The 26,623-nt window shown below is 45.8% G+C and overlaps 1 protein-coding gene across 1 annotated transcript in view; it reads right to left on the reverse strand.

Moving 5' to 3' along the window:
* Window positions 1–5,656: 5,656 nt before the first annotated feature.
* The window catches only part of Pigk (phosphatidylinositol glycan anchor biosynthesis class K), a 74,420-nt gene continuing 53,453 nt past the window's right edge, over window positions 5,657–26,623 (reverse strand). The window contains exon 11 of the mRNA XM_005083631.4: window positions 5,657–6,103. Within this exon, the coding sequence (XP_005083688.1) occupies window positions 5,987–6,103 (117 nt within the window). The 3' untranslated portion in view covers window positions 5,657–5,986. The remainder of the gene's footprint in view (window positions 6,104–26,623) is intronic.

Here is a 26,623-nt window from a genome sequence, read left to right on the forward strand (position 1 = left end):
CTGCCTCCGGCAATGCTGGGGTCACTGATACAAATTAAAGCATGCCGTCCAGGAGAGGAGGGAAGGAAGTCAGATGAAATGACACGATGGAGCGTCCAGAAGGCAGGGAGCGCATCGCTTTGAGAAACTTAGGGTGATAAGGGTTTGAACACACTCTAAGGGGAGGCGCCTCTGCGGAAAGGGTTGGAAAGGATGTGAGACGACGTGGTCGGTAAACAGGAGTCCTCGAAGGACACGACAAACACTCAAGGGGCAGGGACCTCTGGGTCTGGAGGAGCAGGAGCGAGAGGCCAGAAGGAGGCGGGGTGGCGGGAGGTGGATGGGCAGGTTGCAGCGGCTGCAGTGTCCCAAATCCGTTTCCAGGTCACAGAACCAACTCCTGTGATAAGAAGGAGGGGCCGGCAGGAAAAGGGAGTGGAAGAAAATGTACGATCCTCACAGAAGAGTGGAGAGCTTTCAAATGGCGGCCTAATCAAGCGTGGCTTCCTCTTGGGGGTGGTCTCCATTCTCTCACACGCCAGCCAAGAAAATACTGCAGTTCTGTTTATGTGGTAAGTAACAGCGAGAGTTCCTGTGCAGAGTCTTCTCCATGTAGCTCTTTTTTTGTTTGTTTTTGTTTTTCGAGACAGGGTTTCTCTGTATTATTTTGGAGGCTGTCGGTCCAGCCTGGCCTCAAACTCACAGAGATCCCCCTGCCTCTGCCTCCCGAGTGCTGGGATTAAAGGTGTGCGCCACCACCACCCGGCTTTTTTGTTTTTTTTGTTTTGTTTTGTTTTTTTAGACAGGGTTTCGGGTTTATCTGTCTCTGTGTAGCTTTGGAGCCTGTCCTGGAACTCGCTCTGTAGACCAGGCTGCCCTCACACTCAGAGAGATCCACCTGCCTCTGCCTCCCGAGTGCTGGGATTAAAGGCGTGCGCCACCAATGCCCGGCTCCATGTAGCTCTTAAATGAGACTTATTTTGTTTCTTTCCTGGTAGCAGTTCTCTCCCGAGTCATTCTAGAATCAGTTTGATACTCTGAAGGAAGGACTCCTACCTTTGTACCCCGGAGCCTCTCCAGGGGCAGCACATGAAGACGGTCCCAGCCACTATTGCTGTAAAGTGGCAATATTTCTCTTACCATGATTCTCTCATAGTCTGGGAAAAAATGAGGTGCTATCACTCGGGAACCTGCCCTTTGAACCCCTGGAGGTGATGTTATGGATAGGCTGGGACCTGGTCTGGAGGTCCAGAACACAAAGACACAGCTTCTCCACGGGGCTCGGGTTTCCTCAAGATGGTGGCTGGGTCTGGGTCCCTGAGAGGCAAGCAGGGCATATGTACCTTTTACGGCCTCACTCTGAACTGCGGCAGTACTAGTCTACTGAGTAGAAGTGTCTATCCAGCCCAGATGCAGGGAGGAGACTGAATTGTAGACTCTACTTCCTGACGAGAGGGTTGTCAAAGAATCTGCAAATATCGCACATAGTAGACAGTAAGCCAAGAAAAATGAGAGTGGTGTGCCGTCTTAAAAGGTCTGAACAGAGATCACAAACAATGCTGCAAGGTCGATCAGCCTACAAAACACGACACCCCTGCTTCATTAAATCGTGTTCAGTGTCTGCAGGAGGTAAAACTGCATTCGCAGTCCCTGCAGACCTAGCCCACGAGAGCCAGGGGCAGTGAGATGCCCGCCAGCCAATGACTGGACAGAGGAAGCGCACGCAGGGTGCACAGCAGAGGATTTGAAGCTGGCCGTAAAGAACCCTGCTACGGTGTCCGCAGGGAAATGGATGGAATGCGGGACCTTGGTGTTAAGTGAGATAAGCCGTCCAGAATGTCAAATGCTACATCGCCTATCTGTGTAAACTCTGCACTCAAATACACAGAAGCAGGAATAGGTGGGCGGCGTGAAGTAGGGCTATGAGAAGGGGGGGGGCACAACGGGGCACACACAGTACCGCATGTTCTCTCGCATGGAGAATCAGACTTAGCTGCATCCACACACCGCCTTCACGTATGCACCTTGTTAGCAGACGTCACATCCTCTTCTGTAAGGCCTGCCCTTTTTAGCTGAACTGTGATTACAGAATCCCAGATAATTTGGTCTCCGGAAGCAGCACAACCTGTTTCTCTAGCCACCAGCCTTCCCTACCCAGCAGCCCCAGTAATGACCCTCCAGCAAAGATGTCTACCCAGGTCCTAACATTCTTTGCTTGTGGGGGCCGAAATGACAAACGGTTCAGTCTAGCTCTCCTCCCCCTCCCCCTAAAATGTGTAAGAAAGGGCTTTACTCTGCCATGTGGGCCTGAACTCTCCTTGGAACCCTGGATGCTGCCTGCCTGCCTGCCTATCTGTGGCAATTATCTAACACACAAACATATGTAAGTATACACTTCCAATACATAAACATACATATAAATACACACACACACAAATGCCAGTCTGTCTCAATGTCACCCTTGAATCCAAACCCTGAAACCTTCCATACACATGTATGTGACACGGGAGAGGGACGGCTGGGTCAGGGAAGGAGCCGCAAGGGGGGGAGTGACGGCAACAGGAGGTGGGACAGCCAGAGCAAAGTCCGATGACACATATGCATGCACGTAATTCACGAGAGCCACGTGTTGCATGGTACGCTTCCAAGACGGTGAAGCTTTCTGCACCAAAAGGAAGGGGAGGAGGGTCGGGTTATCCCCACGGTGTGCTGTCCAGAACAGAGATCTTTCTGTGGGAGCGGTCGGTGTGTGGGCAACACAGCAGCCAAGACCCTGGGGTCTGGAGCGAAGCAGTGGGGCAATTGAGGCTGCCGTCCTAAAGCAGACCCGGACGCCGACCTCACTGCTCAAGCTGTATCTTGAAGCACGCTTACAAAACATTTCTTCCACAACTTAAAACAGCATCTACTACAGGCAGGATTAATTTTCTTTTTAAAAAAGGGCAACTGAAAAGGATAATATGCTAATTCAACATTTGCTGTAAAGATTCCAGAAACCCATGCATCAAGATTTCGAATGATGACTCCCTCTGTGCCTGTAACTCTGCTACACGGCACACATAAGGGAGGCAACGCTAGCGGCACACGCCAGGACGGGAAGCACCGGGTGAGCAGGAAGGGGCTGAGTTACGCTTGCCGTGGGGCTCATCACTTTCAAGGAGCAGAGAATATATAAAAATTGAAACCATAAATGCATGCATTATTTTTGTGTTTACTTGTAATTTTTGATTCGATTTTATCATCTTTGCATCCCAACTCTGTTTTCCTTTCATAAGCTGCAGATAAATGTCTGGTGGGGGGGAGCCCACGTTAGGTCTCTTCCTCACACAGGCTGCCTGCCAGGGGCTGCATCGCTATGCCCGGCCCTCTCTGAAGCATCAGGACATGTCTATGGGGGCCCATTTGTCCAGTTCCCTTTCTCCCTCACGGGCACCACGGGGGAGGAGGGAGAAAACGCCAGCCGAAACAGGAGTATCGTGGAGTAGCTCAGAGGCTCCGAAGGGCAGCAGAGGGAAGACCTCGTCACCATCGCCTGCGCCCTCTGCGTGTTCCCAAGAAAAATGAGAAACAGCACAGCATATTTACAACTTCCCAAATCTTCCGTTACGCCATTATCTCATCTGTCCTTACCGCACTGAGAAAGGCAGTCTTCCATTCGGCTCTTTGGGAGCCTGAGAATGTATTTCAGGATGTGCATTATTTCCTGTATATACTCTCACACACAATTTACTTTCTGAAGGCAGAGCGGCCCCACAGAAGATTACACCTACCAGCAGACTTTTTTAAAGTTTTGTTTCAACTGAATCCTGAAAATTCAAGACGTGAAAGAGGAAACAAAGATGAGTGACAACAAAAACACGCAGAAGTCCTTACCTCCTAAAAGTCTGCCCAGGAAAACTTAACCCTGCGCTACTCTCGGCCTGGCTTAAGGAAGGCCCCTTCCCCAACCTCTGAGGGTGACCCCTGCTTCCCGTGGGCTTCACGCCAGGACACATGTCATTCTGTTCCCACTGAGTGACTCATCTACGTTCCTCTCCCCCACCTGACACATGTGTGGTCTGGACGGGGGCGTGGCCATACTGGCTCTCGCTGGTCACTCCAGGTTCTGTGTGACCATCCCTTGTGTGCTCACAAAGGCGTTTCTTTATGCAGCGAGACAAAAGTTTCCTTTTCTTCTTACATAGCACGCCAATAAAAAAAAAAGAAAACCAATTAAGACAAAGAGCCAGAGCTAAAGAAACCTCAGTATTACTGTACAGTCACCTTTCGCCTGCCAAAGTTTGGATTTTGCTCATAACCACAACACAATGTTTCAAGCGCTGAAAGGTAAGGAGATTCCATGGGTTATTAAGACTAGAGCAGACATTCTCAACCTTCCTCACCATGCGACCTTTTAATACAGCCCCCCTCATGCTGTGGTGACCCCAACCATAAAACCGTTTTCATTGCTACTTCTAACTGTGATTTTACTGCTGCGATGAATCTTGATGTAAACATCTGTGTTTGCTGATGGTCTCAGATGACCCCTGTGAAAGGTCGTTCGCTACCCCAGGGGTCGCCACCCACAGGTTGAGAACTGCCGTTCTAAAGGCTTTACTACAGGAGAGTTTTCCTAGTTGTCACTGACAATTAAGATCAACAATAAAACAACCTTCATAAAGAAGACAGACGCATGCCGGTTTGTGGATAAAATACTAAGTGTCCCCTCAGACATGAACACTAAACCCACAGGCACATCCCCATTCCAGCGCCACCCTCAGATGCCAAGGTTTAAGGAAGAGAGTATTTGAGATTGACCACAAAACACAAGTTCAGCCCTTCTTCCGTCATAGAACAAATGTAGAGGTGACTAACATTCTAGAAGGGTCAGTGTGGGGCATGAACTCCGACATCTTATGGAGTACAAAGGGATGCTTAGTGCCCCATGGACCAGGACCGTTAAGTGCGTGTGCACGCTCCATGCACGTCATCCAGGTTATAGACTGACCTCCGAAAGCACAGATCCAACTAGTTGGCGGTCTGTCTTTTTCAGGACAAAAACTGAAGAGGATACAATCAATTCTAGAAGCTCATGGAATGCTTTAAAAAAAATAATAATAGCAGGGCATGCTTCTCTGCGCAGTTAATGAAAGAAATTCTCAAAGGCACAAATGTCCTAAATGGGCAGCAACTGAAGGCTTTGTTTTCATTTTCACTTGCAATTCAATGTGCAGAATTCTGGGACTGGCTGAAGGTCAGCAGCACACTCCAGAAGGGACCAAAGGAAAACTGGAAGCCAGGTAAGGGCCCAGCTGTGGGTCACCACATGCATACTACATGCCCACGTGCAAACCAGGTACCAGCTGTGGGTCACCACATGGATACCACGTGCCCACAGACCTCGTGTGTTTTTGTTCTTACTTTAGTTTGTTGTTTCTTGCCCAGGCCGATCTTCAACCCTGAGGGTTCAAACGATCTTCTCAGCTCAGCCTCCTGAGCAGTTCAGACTACAGCTAAGAATCTCCATGTCTGGTTCACAAAGTATTCTTGAAGAACATCCAAGGAGGGGAGAGGTTAGCAATATGTTGTAAAAACAAGGAGATTATGAAATGGTATGCACTGTATGAGCTGGGCTTTGGGGAAATATGTACATAAATAAAAAGACCAAGAGAACACACACAAAACTATTAACAGAATATTAACAGAAGTTACCTCTTTAGTGGTAATTAACACCTGCACAATTCTTACTTTTACAATGAAAAGAGGACAAAAAGAATCAATATGTTCCAATGTCACTGTCCCACGGTTTCTGTAACACACATGCACACACACAACGAAAAACACATGTAATGGCCAATAAAACAAACAAGTGCATTAACAATATATTAAATGATACAGTCAAAAGTTCATTAAAATTTTCCTAATTTTTTCCCAAATTTACACAAAGCAACACATTTAAAAACGTAAAGAACCTAAGCTTTTATGCGGGGCTGCATCTTCTGTCTGGTCTTCCTCCTACATCCTGGGTCTAAAAGATGAACTTCATATGCTTGATTCCGTAGGTCTTGAAGAAGATCATGACGATGAGCGCCCACAGTCCCAGAATGAAGCCGCCAGGAGGGTGCCAATCTTTTGGCTTCGGTTTCTGCAAAGCAAGGATAACGTGGCCGATTAACAACAGGTGAAGAGGTCAGCGCTGGAGAAAGAGAGCCGATGGGAGGAGACTGCAGTGGTGGTATTAAAAGAGGGTGCTGCTTGACCACGGGCGCACACTGGGACAGCACCAGAGGGAAAGACCTCCAATGACCTCGGAGGGTCGGCCCTGACCACAGTGCAGCCACCACCAGCCCCACTCAGCTGACTTGGCAGGGGAAGGTCCTGCCGCTGTTGACCTCTTCAGTGGTTTTCTATGTCTCATCCTGGCAGGGGCACTCACACCACACCAAGTCAGAGGATGAAGACATCGGAGGAAACTCCGGCTGTCGCCCCACCAGCAGCAGCCAGCTGTCTGGCAGCAGGTGACCCTGGTCATGTCTTACCCTGCCAGAGGATGTCCTTACCATGGAGAGCTTCCTCAAGACTCACTGACCAGCTGAGCACTCTTGCCTCTGAGTTCTCGCAAAGCTGGCTCCTGTGTCCGCCATCCCTCCACCTGCCTCCGGTCACCTTCACGGCATCTCTGCGCCAGCCTGCTGAGGGCCAGCCTGTCTGCGCCCACTGGACGCCTCTTCTCTACCACAAAGCCACAGTCCGCAGCTGTGTCACGTGCACCTTTGTCCAGAGCGGGGTTCTCAACCTTCCTAATGCCTGACCCGAACTACAAAATCATTTCATTGCTACTTCCTAGCTGCAGCTTTTCTGTTATGAATCACAATGCAATGTGTTTTCTGATGGCCTTTGGCAACCCCGGTGAAGGCGTTGTTTCGACCCCTCCAAAGGGGTCAAGCCCCGCAGGTTGAGAGCCACTGGCCTCGAGTGACTTTCATCCCCGCTGCAACATACCCCACGGTGCCATGGGTACCCTGGCTAGGAAGGGCCGTCCTCCACCTTACTGTGTCTTCAACAGCTGCGTTACAGCTCTGTAACTGGAGACGTGTGACCATTAAGTCTTTATGTGTCAACTTAATGTTGGCCAGGACAATGATACCTACAAATTATTTCATCGAACTAAAATGACAAACGCTTTTTAATTTGGATCATGGTAAGTTTTAAGCATTTTAAATCAAATATTTAACACGAAGAGAACTGATGACAATTTACTGGTATACTTCAACTTCCTTCCTTGTCTGCTCATATGGTCTTCTTCCAGAAAGGTCCCCAACATCTGATCCAAGAGTATTAAACCAAAGTTGTCGATAGTGGTGTGTATCAGCTCCTACCACTCAGGAAGCAAAAGCAGGAATCTGAGGCTGGCCTTGGCTACATAGCAAATTCCAGGCTAACCTGGGCTGCATATTAACATCTTGCCTCAGAAACAAATGTATAGAACAAATGAAATACATTTTTAAAAAATTTTTAATTTTTAAACAAATTTAAAATTTCAGTTTTCCTATTTACTTTCTACTAAAAATGTATAATGGGTAGTTTGAGATGTAACGGTGTTTAAACACCTGCCTAACATGGACAAGGTCCTGGGTTCAGTCCCCAACACTACACACGCACACACACACCTCACACATGTGCGTGCACGCGCGCATGCACACACACACACGCACAGACTCCCCGATGGATTTGGTCACCTGTGTTAATACGGTGATGACAAAGGCCCCGCCTTCCAGCATCACATGAAAAAAAATTTTTTTTTTGGTTTTTCGAGACAGGGTTTCTCTGTATTGTTTTGGAGGCTATCGGTCCAGCCTGGCCTCGAACTCACAAAGATCCGCCTGTCTCTGCCTCCCGAGTGCTAGGATTAAAGGCATGCGCCACCACCGCCCGGCTTCACATGAAATTTTAAGAGCAGCAGTTCTCAGACCACTCAAACATTAGAATTCTTAGAAGTCACGGTCTCTTTACACCATGGGAAACTATTTTTTCTATCAGAAGTCTAGAGTGATTAATATAAAGCAGTTGTGCTAAACCTAGGCAATAGCGATGTAACAGAAAAACTAATGTGCTCACTAAGCATGACTGCTGCTCTGCCCAGCATAGTCCTTTGCTGCCAATCAAGTACTTGGTAAGGCTCACGGGAGCCTCAACAAGGCTAAGACCGTCATTCCCTTCCACACAGCCCAGCGGTTACAGCTCCCGGCACAGCCGAGTACCGCACACAGCCTGCGGTGAACAGGAGCCCCTGGTTCACAGGGCACTGGAAAGCACATGCAGGTGCACACACAAGTGTGCACACCAGTGCAGACACACATTACTCTCCTAGGAAAACTAAACAGCTACTGTCAAAATTCAGCACCAGGGTAAACTCCCCAGGGCAGTAGGACCCAGAGAATCTTTCTATACATCAGATTAGCGCTTTGGTGCTGAAAGGGTCCAGCGGGTGTTTCCAGCAAGCCAGGTAAGTTCCACGACACGATTGGAGAAACAAGTAGTTAGCAGCAAACCACTTCTGCAGCTGGGGAAGCCACTTCTGATGATATGGTTTCCCTGGCTTCGTTTTAAATCTTAAGCTCCGGGGCCAGAAACAGTTGCCAAAAGTTAAGGCAATTTACGAGAAAACAGCATCTTTGTAAGCAACCATCATTTCTCTAAAGACTCAACAACCACCCGTGACAGCTGTGATGTGTTCTTCCGAAAGTGAGCCCAGAGAGCTGCAGCCCTGCTGGTCCTTCAGCCTGTGGACAAGGGGACCAGAATGAAAGCAGGCCTAGAGTTCCCCGAGGGGAAGCTATGGAAGTTACAGCGGGAGAGGGAGAGGCACGGGGAGAGAGAGGGACTTCATCTATACACTCGTGTGTGTGTGTGTGTGCGTGTGTGTGTGTGCACGCGTGTGCATTTGTACAAGAACCATAAAATATGACACAGATGAGCAAACCTCAGCTTTCAGATGCCACCATCTGCAGGGACAGGTCTGTTGTGTGTGTTTTTTTTAACTTATTATGCATTCGGTACATGTGCTGTTCATTAAAAGCACCTTGGACTCAGCTTAAGAGGGCAGGTAAAGCAATGCAGCTTTTCCTGCCTCCTCACCACACACTCTGCAAAGGTACAGAAACATAGGATGCATCCTACCACAATCCAGCTAGCTTCTCCAAGAAACACAAGTCCTTCGCAGTCTGTGAGTGTTAAACTCCAGGCCTACAGGGGGGGCTGGGCCCAGCTGTTGAGTCGCTGCATGCTGTGTGGATGCTAAGGCCAGGACGAAGGGCGTGGGAAGGGCATGTGGAGTGGTTTACTATGTACCAAAAGCCATGACATATAACCACTGAGGTGACGTTAATGAGAAAAGAAAGTCTCCACTCTTAAGTCACAATGAAAAGACTCCCACTGATCCACCTGCAGCTTCACAGTTCTACAATGATGTGTACATAGCAAGGGCCCCAGGGGACTGACTGATCTCACGCCAACATGAACTCTTCTGACGTGAGCTCTACCAAGGTCACTGCTGACGCTGACACGGTGAGCTCTGAGGTCATGGCTGACGCTGACATGGGGAGCTCTGAGTCACAGCTGACGCTGACATGGGGAGCTCTACCGAGGTTATTACAGACATTCCTAGAGTAAAAAACTAGTCAGGGGTGAGATGACAAAGTCAAGGCCTCAGCATGTCCTGCCTCATGGACAGTGTTTAAGTCCCAGCATAGAACACCTGCTCTGTTGTCCCTTTTTAATGCTTCTCTACTGACCTTCTGAAGGCAAGGGGACCCATTAGTGACAGTCAGATGCTGCCCCCTTCTGGAGAAAGAAACATCTTCCAGACCTCTGCTCTTGACCTCTCTTGGAAAGTAAACTGACAGTGTGGTTAATCCAGTTAGACATTTGTGGATGACTGTTCACCAGTGTCGCTCCCATTATTGTAGAGCATTAACTATAGTTTTTCCTCAACATGATTTCACTTTTCTGTGATGAGAATACCTACTGTTAAGGTTTTCACTAGTATCATTCTATTCTCACTTGGCCAAATACAGATACAACTCCTGAAAAAGAAAAGTTTCGTTTGAGGCTATTGATACATATAACAGAGTATATAACTCATCTCTAATAACTACTGTGAAAAGTTCATATTCTTTTTAAAATCAGTAGCCACCAATCATTTCAGTAAGACAACAATTTTATTTTCATTTAGATAGCAGACAGGGATGTCTAAAGCATGAGATGCCAGGTAAACAACTGCATTACTTACTCTACAGAAAGGGATAAGCTCGGAAGGGGAAAAGAATGGATAATGCTACCCAATAATGCTGAGTTGACACAAAACCGGGAGGATGAGCATAAAAGGATAGAAACATGCAACCAAGATTTGCAGGAGACAGGAGGTGGGAAGATGGAGTAGAAGGTACCTTAACATAGACACAATGTATGTATTCATGCATGAAAGTACCGGATAGTAATTTTCACAAATCTCAGTGGCTAACGCTAAGGTTTGCCACAGCGCCCTTGCCCTTATCTGAGAGATGGGTTCCAAGACCCCAGCAGATACCTGACCTGCAGTCAGTGCTGACCTCACTTCTCCAGACATTCGCTCTAATCACCAAGTTTAGTGAATATGCTATACAGAAAGAGATTTCTAATATTAATGAAATACAATGATTGTAACAACTTCCTATAATAAATGCTACCTGAATGTAAAAGAAAGAATTTATAGCTAGAATAACTCCCACAAATCAATGGCAAGGGAGTACTGTTTTCACGCATTCAACACTGGGTTAGTATCAAAAAGTCAGATTTGTTTCAACTCAACACTAGAAACACCAAAACATACTGTAAATGATTTAAAGTTAAATATAGATACAGAGGACAAAGGAGATGAACTATAGAAAAATATGTAAAGAGATATATAAGCCCAGTGCAATGAATGAAAACAGGAAAACAAAGGTGTACAATGGAAATAAATTTCTGAAATATCCAAATTTTACAAAGTCTACAAATAAAATTATGACAGAAAAAGAAATGAAACTCATGAAGCTTTACCCAAATTCACAAGGCATGGAGTTTATCAATAAATGAGATGGGAATAAAAGTTTTCACAGAACTATAAAGAGCTAATTCACATTTGAAAACTTCCCATCATAAAGACGGTATGTAAATGTTGTGCTATTTAAAATTAAACTAGTAAATGTTAATTAACAAGGTCAACTTTAGCTGTACGCCTTAAAAATGTTTCTTCTTCCTCTAGGAACCATAGTAAAGGAACTCAGAAGTTGACAAAGGTTTCCACAATTTCCAGTTTAACCTCCTCAACAAACATCAGCAACAACCAAAGCAGACCGTGCCCATGCGGTACACAGTCACCAACAGGCCTGCATACAGTTTTTACGTGTAAGAGATCCCTGTCCCATAATATGGAAGTTAAAACAATATGAAAATTAAACATGAAATATGGCTCATATTCAAAAGAGGGAAGTATACTAATGCCGTTGTTCTGCCTTTCTGGAAGAAGCAGGATTACAGGTGGATACTGCTAACCTCATATTTATCTGTCCTTTCACAAAGTATATTATAGTCAGTGTGAATTTATATGAGGCAAACAAAGGGAATACACGGGGGAAACTGTGTTAAAAGAGTGTCCTGGCTGGGGAAATGGCTCAGTGGTGAAAACACCCGTCATGCGAACGTGAGGCCTGGAATCTGGATTCCCTGAAACCCAAGTGATGGTGATGGGTGTGCCTGCTATAACTCCAGCCTCTGATGGCACAGACATGGACCCTCAGAGCCAGCTGGCTGGCTAGACTTGACCTATTTTCAAGCTCTAAGGTAGAAAAGCAATGGAGGGTGATTCTTGACATCAGCCTTGATGTCCATGGGTATGAAACACACAGACACAAAGACACACACACACACACACACACACACACACTCATACAGACACACAGACACATACTCACATGCACATAAAGATACACAGACACTCACACACACACACAGACACACACACATTCATACAGACACACGCACACACACACACACATGACGGAGAAGAAGACTAAAGGAGAAGCCTGCACACCGTCCCCTCTGGCAGGAGCACCCCACACCACCCCACTCACCATGCGCCACTACCCGACAGCAACCATGGGTGCCGCAACAGGAGCATGGCGCAGAGTGCAGCTTCAGTGCGTGGTCAACGCTGCTCCTGCATAACAGCCCTGCTATTTAATACAGCTATGCATGACATTTTAGACATCCGCCAATTATTTTTCCTTACAGCGCAGTGAAAGATCAGTATAATTATTGCATTTTGTAGGATAGCTGTATTTGAAGCCAGCTCATATTAAAGTATTTTTTATAATTTCATTCGTGTCCATTAAAGCGTTTCCTAAAATGACTGATTTTATACAGCTAAGGTATTCTACAGACTGCTGTTAAATACACTTCTCTTTTGTTTAACCTCTCATAATAACATCTGTAATACAAAGGTGAATGGCTTACAAAACCACTGTGTGTCAGGAGCCAACACACAGAAGCTTAAGGGCTACCAATTATCAAAATGCCTAATATTTCACATTAGAGGGTTAGGCAGCTAAGCAACACGACACTTGGAACTATGAATAGCATTCACTCCCCGTTTCGTGTCGCTAGAACATTACCATATAACTTCAAAACACTTGAAGAGAGTACGGATCTAAGTATTAAATTTATGTAAAGAAACAGGATTTTTGAAATTATACATATTTATTGCTAAGCAAAGGGAAAACTACCAAAATTTCACCGTGATTCTTTTCTAAGAATAATGAGAGTTAGTTATGCAATACTGTAGAGAAACAAAATTATAAAACAATCTATCAGAAAATCATTGGCTTCTACTATCTATTTAATATAGTTTATTAGTATTTCCAACATCTCTAGACCCTTTACATAAAGCCTAACTTACACTCCCTTTTTAAAATGTTGTTTACGTATGAGGGTTTTGCCTGCATGCATCTCTGTACACCGTGTACATGCAGTACCACAGTCCCTGGGATTGGAGTTGCCAACTGCTGTGAGTCTCCATGTGGGTTCCAGGAACTGAACCTGGATCCCTAGAAAAGCAGCCAGTGCTCTTAGCTACTGACCATCTCTAGATTAAAGTCTTCAAATTATACTAAAGCATAAGAATGACCACAGCAGGCGGACTTGTAAGACAACCCCATGTCTCCCGCGCTGTGTAGACTTGTAAGACAACCCCATGGATCCCGTGCTGTGTAGAGCAGCTGGCTGTAGGGCAAGGATGGACCTGTGAAGAGCTGTACTGAGAAGAGAACCCTGTGAAGAGAACCCTGTGAAGAGAACCCTGTGACGCGCTGTACTGTGAGGCAGGGGGAAGAGTTCCGAGGGGTGACTTAAGGTTTCCAGTCAAAAGGAAGGCCACTGGGATGTAGTGCGCCAGTGGGAAGGAAGCGTCTGACCTACAAGATGGCCTAGACGTCAGACAGAGACGTCGGAGACAGATGTGGCAGAGACAGCCAGGGTACGTCCTGGGTGTTGGAGAGTCAAAGCCACACTGCAGAACAGACAGGGGACAGCAGCCAAGAGCACACGACCTCTAGACAAGCCAGGCCGACTCCTTCACGGGACACATGGAAGATGACCCAGGGCCTCGGGACGCATCAGTGGCGGTTACCCTGACTAAAGGTGCTGAGCCAGCTGAAGACTCCCGGAAAATGTGAGGTAATGATGACTGCAAATCCATGTAGACTTCTGTTTGTTACAGAGCAATTCAAAATTAATGGACACATTTGCAGAAAAAACATACTGATAGGAAATAGAACTATCTAGTTTGATACCTACTCTCTCAGACAATAATTACTTTGTAAAAAAATACATAAAAATAAAATAAAATATTCCACTGTGACTCTTGGTATTTTTCACTCCTATGTACTCTCTGAGACCACACTCAAGTATCATGTCCAAGGGTCTTAGTCAGCGCTCCCCTGATGGGAGATGTCATTCTGTAAGTCTGTCTCTTATTGTTGAATAAAGCACTGTTGGCCAATAGGGAAGCAAGATAGGTGGGACTAGGAGTCAAGGAGGATTCTGGGAAAGAGACACGGAGACACCATGTAGACCACAGAGTAAGAGGTCCAGACCCTTTTCTCCTGTAAGAGAAATACTTAGATTAACAATTATAGAGTAAATACTTAAGTCAGAGATAGCCAGTAAGAAACCACGCAAATGGCCAACAGCTTCATAATTAATATAGCATCCTGCGTGTTATTTGGGGGTTCAGACAACGTGGCAGGGCCCAGGTGACTGGCAAGGAAAAAACTACACTATACATATGGTTGTCATGAGTGAGATTGAATTTCCACATAGAATGACAAAAGCTTAAAAGGGATTTTACAAACAAAAGAACAGAGAGAAGCATGGCTTCTTGATAGCATTTTTCTCAGGTAGGCTCTGTTTTGCTAGAGACAAGCAAAGACTCACGTGGCAAGCTTAAGGGAGTCTTTCTGACTCAGCATAAGCAAAAAAAAAAAAAAAAAAAAAAGCAAGGTTCTTTTAAGAGGCTCTATTAACAATTGAATGGTGTGCACAAGCATCTGGCAGTGGCAGTGACCATATCTCCAAGCCAGCAACATGCTGCTGGATGTCAGCATAGACTGAGGCGGTGAGCTGGGGTCAAGCTTAGGCCTGCCATGTTGGAAAGCCAGCGGCTGTTTCCACTTTAATTTTAACAATGTTCTGTAGCCTATATAAGACACCTGGCCAGAAAAATCAAAGTTTTAGAGTAAAGTCAGATTCAGATGAAGAAAAATATAGGTAGACTTGGAGAGTAAAAGAAATAAGATATTGGAAAAAATAAAAATAAAGTAGCTGGTTGCAGTGGGACATGCCTTTAATCCCAGCACTGAGGAGAAAAACACAAACACAGAGAATAGCTGGGTATAGTGGCACACGCCTTTAATCCCAGCACTCCAGAGGCAGAGGCAGGTAGATTTCCAAAGAGATACTGGGTCTCAGAGAAAAATAAATAAAAGTAAAAAAAAAAATGGAGTAATATAAGCCACGTAAAGATGGAAAATACACAGAAAGTCTGGATACTGTATACTAATGTGTTTTTCAGTTGTTCAGTGGCTAAGGAAGGAACAACTGCTGAAAGATACTTGATTATAAATGCTGCTGAATTAATCTAACTTATATATTTCAAAATGCTTTGACTTCTAACTTTAAATATAAGGACAGGTTACTTGGGAAAAGAGTTTTTGTTGATGTTTCCACAGAAAATGGAAAGCTGTGGATTCCTTCCAGGCTTCTGTGGTTTGATGAAGCAAGACCCCCCAGAAGCAATGTCCCGGGTAATCCAGCATCTGAAACAGCTGAGATGATTCAGCCTTAAGGACTACAAAAAACAAGGACTTGGCCAAGGTTTCTGAGTTTTGTCATGATCCCCATGGTATGGACAGTGCCCCCTATCAGCAGGAAGCAGTTTGGAATGAACAACGTCCAAATTCCCAACATTGTTTATATATCTTTGTTTTCACTTGAATGGGGTTGCTTGTAATTAATGATCACAACCAATCTCTTTTTAAAGGTAAAAGGGGATTATGGTATGGAAATGAATACTTTGTATTGGTATGGCTTTTCATTTATTGATACAAATTCAAGGTCAATTTTGTGATGTGTATATTTCTCCTCTTGATTAAGTATTGCGCTTATACTGATCTTTTAAAACATAATGCATAATTAAATACAGACTATAGATAGTTACTTATAGTAGAATTTATAGTTAGGTTAGTTAGGTTTTCTAGATATAGAGATATATTTGAGATATATTTCAAAGACCTTCAGAAAATGGCATTTAAAATGGTTTAGGGTTTTTCTTGATAGTGAGAAATGTCTGCTCCTGGCAGCACCAATTATATCTAAGAGGAAGCTGGGCAACAAAGAAACTCATTATGGAGTTTGCTTTCAACATGGCAAGATTAGTCATTTGGGCAAGAAACTGCTCTTGTCTAGACTGTTTGACTATTGCTGTATAATCGGGACATGCAGGCCCACAGAAAAGCCACTACTGAATTTGGACAGTCTTAAAGGGTTCCTCTTCATGGAAGAGTCTGCCAGAAAAATGAATGACAGACTTCCAATGCAGATGGACATTTTGAAATTTCCTGCTATGCTGAGAAGTCTTCCAGACACGCTGTGGCCTATGGGCTGAAGATGGATGCCCAACGTTACAGAGGAACTTCTGATGACTGTCCAGGTAGCAAGATGTCTCTGTAAATTCTAGTGTTTATATATTATCCTTCTGTAGTCTTTGATGGAAGTTGAAGGCAGATAGTTATAATCATATTTTTCCTTAGTTATGATAAAAGATAAGTTACATATAAGACTTTAGACTCACAAAGATAGGACAGATGATATTTTCTTTAAATCTTACTAAATGTTAATGGACAAAATACTGTAACTATAGTTCTTACTTGATAACTGTTGATGTTATATATAATTTGACTATGTTAAAGTTAAAACCTTTCTTTTTATTTAGACAGAAAAGAGGAGAAGATGGGAGATGTCATTCTGTAAATCTGTCTCTTATTGGTTGTTGAATAAGCACTGTTGGCCAATAGGGAAGCAAGATAGGTGGGACTAGGAGTCAAGGAGGATTCTGGGAAAGAGACACGGAGACACCATGTAGACCACCAGAGCAAGAGGACTGGACCCTTTTCTTCGGTAAGAGAAATACTTAGATTTACAATTATGGGTTAAGTACTTAAGTCAGAGATAGCCAGTAAGAAACCAAGCAAACGGCCAACAACTTCATAATTAATACAGCGTCCTGTGTGTTATTTGGGGATTCAGACAGCACAGCAGGGCCCAGATAGCTGGCAAGGAAGACTACACTCTACACTCCCCTGCTGTGCAGAGACTCCGTGACCTCACCCTCACTGCGGGGAACACAGTAACACACAGGCAGACATGGTGCCGAGGGAGCAGGCAGAGAGAGCGACGCCGGGTGTGGCTTGCACTTTTGAAACCCCAAAGCCCACCCCCAGTGTCACACTTCCTCCCACAAGGCCACGCCTCCTAATCCCGTCAAGTGGTGCCACTGCCTGACAGCCAAGCATTCCAATGTGTGAGACCTTGGGGGTCACTGCCATTCAGCCGCCACACCACTGAAAACCAGTCGTGAGGAGAGGAGGGATTCGTGAAGGCGGAACTGCAAACATACTTCAAGCTGGGCGTAAAGGAAAACATGAACATCTGGGAAGAGAGACAGAACACACAAATAAGACCCATACAAGACTTTCTAGAGCTAAAACGAGGCCTGTGGCACTCTGGTCAGGGAAGCAGCCCCCAACCCCAGCTGGCCCTCCCTGGGAGTCCTAGGTCACTGCAGACAGGGAAACAGATCAGTATGAAGGAAGCTGCCTCCCGCAGCAGACGGGAACAAACACAGAGACCCACAATATGCAGACACCTTGGGACACTCGGCCCTACACGGGATGTCCCCATCAAATCCCTCCCCTCGGGGATCAGGGAAGCTGAAGAAGGGAGGCAGAAAGAGGGTAGGAGCCAGAGACGATGGAGGACACCAGGGAAACGAGGCCTTCTAAACCAGCGTGCCCAGCACACACACGAACTCACAGAGCACGCACAGGACCTGCACGCTTCTGCACTAGAGCTGAAAGGAGCAGTGGACACATGTTCCCAGCCCTGGTCCAGATGAAAACTGAGTTTTCCCCAAGGGAGCCTCACTGGGAAACACAGCCCTGGGGGCCCGGCAGGAGGTGGCCGACAGCAGAGAACTCAATGGCACCCCTGAAGGTTTCTTGTCTCATAGTTGTGGGCTCTGCCTCGTGTGCTTCTTTAAGCTTACTGTTTTCATTTTGTATATATTTATTGATACATTCGCCTTCTCTCTTTTACCCCGTAAGTCCTTTGCATATATATCATGGCTTCCAGCTTAGTGTTTTTATGGGGCTCCTCAGTGTGCAGAGCTCACTGGGCTCTCTTCCTTCGATTTTGTTTTTTGTACAATTCAGATGTGCTGGTTTTTATTTTACCTTGTTATCTGTTTCTTTTCTAATGAGACGCAGAAAGGGAGTGGATCTGGCTGGGAGGGGAGAGGGGAAGATTTGGGAGGGAGGGTGAACTGTAATAAAGATATATTATGTGAGAAAAGAGAATCTATTTTTCAATAAAGGGGAAAAAACTGCTTTCCAAGATGCTACAGTCAGTGTTTTGTCTGTGGAAAAGTGCCTGATAAGCCTTAACGTTTGAGAAAAGGAATAAGAACTCACTGCCTTTAGCAATGTGAACAGTTTATACACTCTGGGTCTGCATTTGATTGTTTATTTGTTGTCTGTAACTTACTTTCAAAAGAATTTATACTTTGTTGATGAAAAGACTACATATAGATTGCGTTTGTGATGTACATGTTTTTAAAGCATGTTGTATATAATAAATATACACAATTTTGTCATTAAAATCCTATGAAACGAGAAAACACTGCACATAACTAGCAAATTGCATGACGGAGGGGTGGTATCAGAGTAAGAGAAGAGCACATATCATTCCCAAAGCCGCTTAGGCAAAGGGAGGTGAGAGAGCCTGCCTGACGAGAAACAGGCACAGTGCTGAGATTCTATACCAAGCAACAGCACACTTTCAAGAACCTAGCCAAGCGACAGGCACATAGTCACATTTTCACACCTATTCCCAAGTGACAGGCACATCTGCACACCTATTCCCAAGTGACAGGCACATCTGCACACCTATTCCCAAGTGACAGTCACATTTTCACACCTATTCCCAAGTGACAGACAAATCTGCACACCTATTCCCAAGTGACAGGCACACAGTCACACTTGCACACCTGTTCCCAAGTGACAGTCATATTTGCACACCTATTCCCAAATAACAGGCACACAGTCACATCTGCACACCTATTCCCAAGACAGGCACACAGTCACACTTGCACACCTATCCCCAAGTACAGGGGAAAAGATCTAAAATAACAGCTGAAGTTCTTCCAAATTTCAAACCTACCATCGAGAAAACCCCACGCCAGGACGTCAGGATCGAAATGATGGAAATGGGGGACAGGGACAGGCAGCAGGAAGCAGGTGGGCAAACTCCGGCCACCACGTATTCCAGACCTGTGGGCCAAGTTCCACTGACTTCCAGCCAAGAGAAAAGACATGGTCAGAGTGTGGAAAACAAAGTAGAGCCGTTAACTTAGAACTCTAGAGAGAGTGGACAGATGGGAGGACCTTCCAGAAAGAAGGCAAAGGAGGCGTTGGGGCTGAGCTTTGGAATCCAACGTGACCAGACCCACACTGCAGCTAAGGTGGTCGAGGGGCAACAGTGAAATGGGTGAAACAGACAGCACTATTCTCTTGTTTTAAACATCTAGAATACATGATTAACTGTTTGAAAGCAGAACTGATCAAAGGTTGGAGAGCTCAGAACAGCACAAGGAACAAGGAGCTGGAATACAGCCTCCTCCAACACACACAACAGTATCATTTAAGCAGATTGTGGGGTTCGGGGGCATGGGGACTTGATGGTGTCTTTGCCGTGTATGGCACAGACCTGAGTTCAAGCCCCAGAACCCATGTCACAAAGCTTGGGCTTGTAATCACAGCACTGGGGAGGCAGAGACACGAAGAGTCATGGGGCTCACTGACAGGCCAGGCTAGCCTTATGGGGGGATTCAGGCAAACAGAACCTGTCTCAGAAGTGGATGGCATTCTTGTTCGATGTTTTACTCTTTTGGCTTTTTGAGGGGTGCACCACCGAGCTCTCAAATAAGTCACACATGGAGGCTTATTCTTAGTTATGAATGCCCAGCCTTACCTTGACTTGCTTCTTGACAGCTTTTCTTAAATTATCCCAGCTGTCTTTCTCTAGTCCTGTGTACCTTTGCTTTCTTCTTACTCCATGTCTGGCTGTGTAGCTGGGTGGCTGTGTAGCTGGGTGGCTGGGTAGCTAGGTGGCTGGTCCCTGATGTCCTCCTCCTTCCTCTCGTTCCCAGATCCTCTTCTCTCCTAGATTTCTTCTCTCTGCCTGCCAACCCTGCCTATCCCTCTCTCTTGCCTCACTCACTATTGGCCGTGCAGTTCTATCAGGACCATCCGGTGTTTTAGACAGGCACAGTAAACACAGCTTCACAGAGTTAAACAAATGCAGCATAAACGAAAGTCACACACCCTGAAATAATATTTCCCATTATGGCCTTCCTGAAAATGACATCTGATATTGTCCTCTGGCCTACACACACAGACACACACACACACACAGACACAGACACATACACATACATAGACACACACACAGAGACACACACTCACATACACATAGACACACACTCACTCACGCACGCGCACACACACACACACACACACACACACACACACACACACACAATAAAGTAGACGGTGATAATGTCGATATGCATAGCCCAAGTTCCAGGGCGCTGAGGCGGCTTCCCTGATGAAGCCCAGTGGAAATCAGATGGAATGCAGACGACACGATCCAAACCAATGCACAGAAACAAGGAAAGCAAACAGGGCACAGACTCACAGCAATACGGCAAGCTCACACGTGGACACAGTGACTGACTCCAACCAACAGGCAGAGCTACCACTGTGAATGAAGCATGAACGTCACCATTGTACAAACAAGACTCAGGCTCCGGGACTCAGGAGAGCAGAACAAGTGAGTACAGCGATGACACGTTCTCTTTAAGCATTCTGTGAGATCAATGCTGGGACTACACGTAGTTTAGCAATCAGATGCCTCACCAATGGTTTACTATTTCAACCTCCATTTACTAAATCCGGTCTGAGTTTCTACCACACACCAGGCACTGGTTAGGCCGCGGGTATAGCCAGATGGGATCCCTGAAGGAAACAATGCGTGGGCCAGACCAGCCAGTGAACTGCAGGAAGAAGCGACATTCCTTCATAACAGCCCTCACAAGGAGCGGCTGCAACTGCTTCTTTCCCGCAAGAAGGAGCTGAAAGAATCTGATGCTGACATCCCCCGAGAAACCTGCACAACATCCTCTATTTCACTCTGACCCCTAGCAGGCATAGCAATCCCGGGCCCATCAAAATGGGCGACGGGGGTGAGGGCTGGCCTAGTCTCTCTCACTACCTGGGCAGCTGCTCAGAGACTCACAGCATCCGCGTCGTAGCTCGTCCAGCGTACAGCCTGACAATGCACATTTTGTTACGAGAGGGAAGAAAAGGCACCCACGCCAGTCCAGGACCCGTGTGTGCTGTGTCGAGCACGTGCTCGGCGCTCTCTATAAGTTATCTTGTACCCATTCTCATTTAACGTCACTTTACAGACTTAAAGAAAAGACTAGAGGCAGGAACATGACATGTCACCCAACATGACAAGCCATTAGTTAGCAAACTTCCATCTGCACCTAACTGCGGCTCACCCCAAAGGTCTGCTGGTTGAGCACCATGGTAACGAGCGTTCCCCTGCACACAGCTGCAGGTGGGGCAGGACCAGGTCTGCATGCTTATGACACAACTACAGCAAGGGACAGAACGGACAAGAGACAGTTTCCAATTAAATAGAAGAGGAGTCTCCAGCAAAGCTGCAGACGAAGGAGAGGGCTCTCCTAATGCAGACGTGACGCTCTAAGTCAGCCAAGGACAGACTGGAGCAGCCCATGGGGAGGGACAGCATGGTACACACTATTAGATCATCCATGAAGACATTTTCTTACGTTGGTAAAAAAAGGTCAATGGTGTAAATTACTACAACTCATTTCCCCAGAAAGAAACAAAAAACAAAACAAAACAACAACAAAAACAAATGCTAAGCATACCACAGAAACCTCGGTACGCATCACAAGTAAAGCTTGCAGCCGGCTGGAGAGCTCTGAGCGGTAACTAGCTGAGGAGACAAATCTTAAGGTGCTGTCATGGCTTCTGCCACTCTCTTGTTTAAACACAGTTAAATTCCAAATTCTGGGTTTTAGGCGGACGTTTTATAACTTCTTCACTGTGGGTCTCCCAGGAGATCCTCACAACACTTTCAAGTTTTCGTGTCTGAGTCCTGGTGTGTTCTCTCTGAGACACAGTCGGCAGAACAAATCACACAGCCTCCCTCTGTGCGCAAATGAAGCCATTCATGGGAGAAACAATTTAATTTCAGCCAAATTAATTTTTTGGAACTCTATTTGCTTGCATCAAGAAACGATCACAGACTGAACGCCTTTTCAAATAAAGTTCAACAAAGCATTTTTAATAAAAGTAGTAACTGTTAGTCACAGCAGTCATTATGAAAGTGTTTAGCATATCTTTACAATAAAAACAAATATTATAATTACTTTGCCCACATTCATAGTGATGCTTCCCAGGGACCACGGTCTCTGTGGGGACAAATGCAACAATGCTCCCACACGGACTTCCTATTTCAGGGGTGGCTGAACGTGTCGGGTAAGATTCACGGTAGACCACAGCTATGACTTTACTGTATCAGCCAGCATGGCCAGGAACGTATACTTCACAGTGTGAAAGCTCTAAGATACAACATCTCAAATAAGCTCTACCCCAAGCTTTACAATTTCTAATTATATTACATAGTGCTATTTAGCAGAAGGGGGAAAATTAATTAGCACCTAATCTATCCATTTATAATTATCACACATCTCTAGCAATGTCATAGGCTGAATAACTACCTAAAAACAGATGCATGTACTTCATAAGATTAAGCTGCCTATTGGCACATCTTACACCAGAAGCCCACCAGTTGTATGAAATTAACAATGTGGGCATCATTTTGTCCTAGGAAATTTCAAGCACTGGCAGATATAAACAGGAAGACTAAAAAACCCCAGGTCAGACAAAGTGTCGTAATGTAGAGCGAAATGATCCTCACAGGAAAAACGAGGCTTCTCAAAAAATGACCAGAAATGCTGGCCAGAGGTGACTGAAAAGTAGCAACATATTCGCCCCAATGTGATTGGTACAATGAAAGGCAAGCAAATCCTGACCGCCAAATATCTGTAACCAACGACACTGCCCTTTTCATGCAAAACAGGGCTCTCTGCACACACAGGTCAGCTGGTTTTACCATCAATGACAACCTCAGCTTTTACTAGGAAGAATACTCACTCCATCTCAGGCCAGTCAGGTGACAGAGACACGCCCCAGCAACTTACTTCACATGTGGCAAGCACAGGGCATGACTAGGGGGAGCTGTGTTTCACTGCATCTAAGGACTTGGTTTCTGCTCACACACACACAGGCGTGACTAGGGGGAGCTTGTTTCACTGCATCTAAGGACTTGGTTTCTGCTCACACACACACAGGCGTGACTAGGGGGAGCTTGTTTCACTGCATTCAGGACTTGGGTTCTGCTCACACACACACACAGGGCGTGACTAGGGGGAGCTTGTTTCACTGCATCTAAGGACTTGGGCTCTGCTCACACACACAGGGCGTGACTAGGGGGAGCTTGTTTCACTGCATTCAGGACTTGGGTTCTGCTCACACAAGAGGGCAGTCCTTATAGCTTGTGTTCTCTTTCCAATGCTTCAACAACAATCTTTGGTGAATTTGGTGGGGTCAAGTTCCCTAAGATGGACAAGCAACAATGAAAGCAACCGCTAAAAGCACCAATGCATTGGTGTTTTCCCTTTGGTGACCACTGCCGAATTGACTGCAGATTAAAACCTTCCCCTGGGAAGCAGAAGGCAGGCACCTGTGGTTTGGGCCCATTTTCTTTACCGGACTTTTCGACATTCTTCAGCTGGTGAAGTAGCGTTTGCTGGAGGCAGACAACGGCCTCTCCCTGTCAGTGCCACTAACTCAACACAGATGTACACATTGCTCACCAGCCAAGAACACCCCTCCAGAGCACACACACCTCAGATAGAAACAGCACTGGGCTTCTCTGATAGGTGATGCACTTTGGTAAAATGAAGTGAAGAAAAGGAAAATATTCCTCCTACTTGGCATATTCATGAAGTTATAACTGACTGCTAAAAGGTCAAAAGTCAATTTATAACTACTACCATGATTGCACCATGGTTTCTATTAATAAAATTAAATTATGGAACATTTTGATAAGCCTTTATTGTATCTAAAAACATTTTAAAATTATGTATATTCTCTGAGAAGCAGCAGAAAACATTCCGTTGGGAAAGCCTTTTGTCCGTGACTAAAATAATGGAGCTATGATATGAGGGAGGGAAGTAATTATGACCGAGTAATATTCAAAGCAATGCGCATGGTCAAACGGCTAATACTCAGTAGGATGTTTGCTTTCTACGTGTGACAAACTTTTTAAGTGACTTGTGGAAGAAATGTGTACTTCTCTGGCTGTTTTTTGTTACTTAGTGTTTTAGCTGTGTGTGACTAATTTTCAAATATCTAGGATCCACCCAGGTGAATTAGTAACCCAAGATCTCTGACATTCATATTTTCCGACAACTTGGACATCCCCTTGCTGTAACAATGCACACAGCTGTGGGGAAATCAGGACAAGCACTCTGCCACAGTCACGGAGTCACCACTTAAGCATTCTCTTTACAGTCGGTTTTATGGAAAGAGCATTGGGTGAGCTGTCTGGGTAGCTCACAAAAGTCTGTGAAATCCCAACGGTCACTCAACTATCGTAACGGAACATTGACGCCTGGACCAGGGGAACTGGGTAACCTGAGTCCCCGTGAGTCACCTACAGGTAAACCCTGCGTGAGCAAGGCCTTCCGTGCCATCCCTGACCGAGTCTTTGGCCCCTTCTCCTACGACTCTTTTCACACACAGCCCTTCAGGGTCTGTTTGTCTCCAGGTCGCTGGAGTCCAGCACTATCAAGGTGGAGGAGGCCATCAGATCCAGGTCTTTCTAGAGTGACTGCGTGGCCAAGCTTTCAGACAAATCAATCCTCGTCGGCTGCAGAGCACAGAGTTCTGTGGAGATTAGTTCTTCAAAAGTCTGCTTTCAGCTAACTGGCACAGCAATTACAACTGCTTACAATTCACAACTGTCAAACTTTCTAAGGGGAAAACGTCTTTGAAATCAATTTTAAGTGTTAGTAAGGAGGGAGCATTGCATACACAGTCGAGAATATTGACTGGAGTCACATGACCCAGACCCAAATTCTGACTTTGCCATTTATAAGACCTCAAGCAGGTTACTAAATGACTCTGAGCCTCAGCTCATTTATATGTAAATGAGACTTCTTTAATGGCAATGTTTATTTTCTGATAGTGAAGATGACAAGAGTGGGGTAGGAATGGCAGGAGGGGAAGGAGGAGGAGAAGAGGAGGAGGAGGAGAAACAGGAAGAAGAGGAGGGGAAACAGGAAGAGGAGGAGGAAAAACAGGAAGAGGAGGAAAAACAGGAAGAGGAGGAGGAAAAACAGGAGGAGGAGGAAGAGGAGGGGAACAGGAAGAGGAGGAGGGGAAACAGGAGGAGGAGGTGGTGGTGATGATCATCTATTGTACAAAGGAGGGGGGTGGAAGACACAAACGAGACATTTCAGGGTGAACTACGAGGGAACTCAAAGGCAGCTCTAAGTTATTAGTACGGGAGGGGGAGAGGAAGGGAGGGAGGGAGGGAGGGAGGGAGGGAGGGAGGGAGGGAGGGAGGGAGGGAGGGAGGGAGGGAGGGAGGGAAGGGGAAGAGGTCTACTCTGTCTTCATTAATATCAAGTACTCTTATTCCTCAAATCTTTACAACTTTAATAAAAACAGGAGTGCCTTTTGTTCTACAAAATCTTTAAGTACATTAGGCTTGAAATTCTAGCTGTTTACTTGGCTCTGGTTTTCCGAGACAGGGTTTCTCTGCGTGGTCCTGGATGTCCTTGCTGGAAGACGGTTTATCGTGGAGCCAAACGCAGCTGACCAAGTCCTGGGTCACCCAAACTCCACGTTGCACCGGGACAGTCAGTCCTGGAGGTTCCCACTAGGGGAAGCAGCAGGTGAGTGGGTTACGGTGAGGTGGGCGATCTCCTAGCTCCAGGGTTGCTGGATGCTGGGGGTCTGCTAGGCTATCACACCCCAAAGGTCTTCCTCACAGTCACGGGGGTAGGTCAGACACAGAAGGCAATGAATGGAGAGCAAGGGAGCCAAACACAGCCCAAGATAATCAGTTCTAGACCTGCAACATGCCAACTCCCCACAGCTACTGCAGTCGTAGGCAGTCAAGAGCCCTTAGCAGAGCATTTGTGTAGGTGCGGGCTCTTCAGTGTGCGTGACTCTAATCCACAGCATCACCCGGGTCACCGTAACTGAGCAATCTGGCCATGTGTGTTCTGTTCACAGGGGCTGTCACCAGCCTTGCATCTGTGACACCTTCTGGATCTACAAGACCCTGGCCCAAATACCAGTGTGACGAATAATTAAAATTGGTCCTTCATACAAAATTAAAGCGTGCCTCACTGGATGAAATGAAAGAGAGGTTCTCCTAACAGTAGCCTCGCACATTCACTCAGCACGGAAATATTTCTGAAATATTTTACTCCAAAGGAAGTTTCTTAAAAAGCTGCATTTGAGATGATTAGATATTTCTAATTACAAAGATAGTTCTCTTTTGGAAGACTTTTTTGTCTGACTAATTTTCAAATCACTAACTATCATTATTTTGTAATTAATAAGCTCGACGTGGTGCTAAT

Source organism: Mesocricetus auratus, unplaced genomic scaffold (genome assembly GCF_017639785.1).
Source record: "Mesocricetus auratus isolate SY011 unplaced genomic scaffold, BCM_Maur_2.0 Super-Scaffold_100009, whole genome shotgun sequence".
Lineage (NCBI taxonomy): Eukaryota > Metazoa > Chordata > Mammalia > Rodentia > Cricetidae > Mesocricetus > Mesocricetus auratus.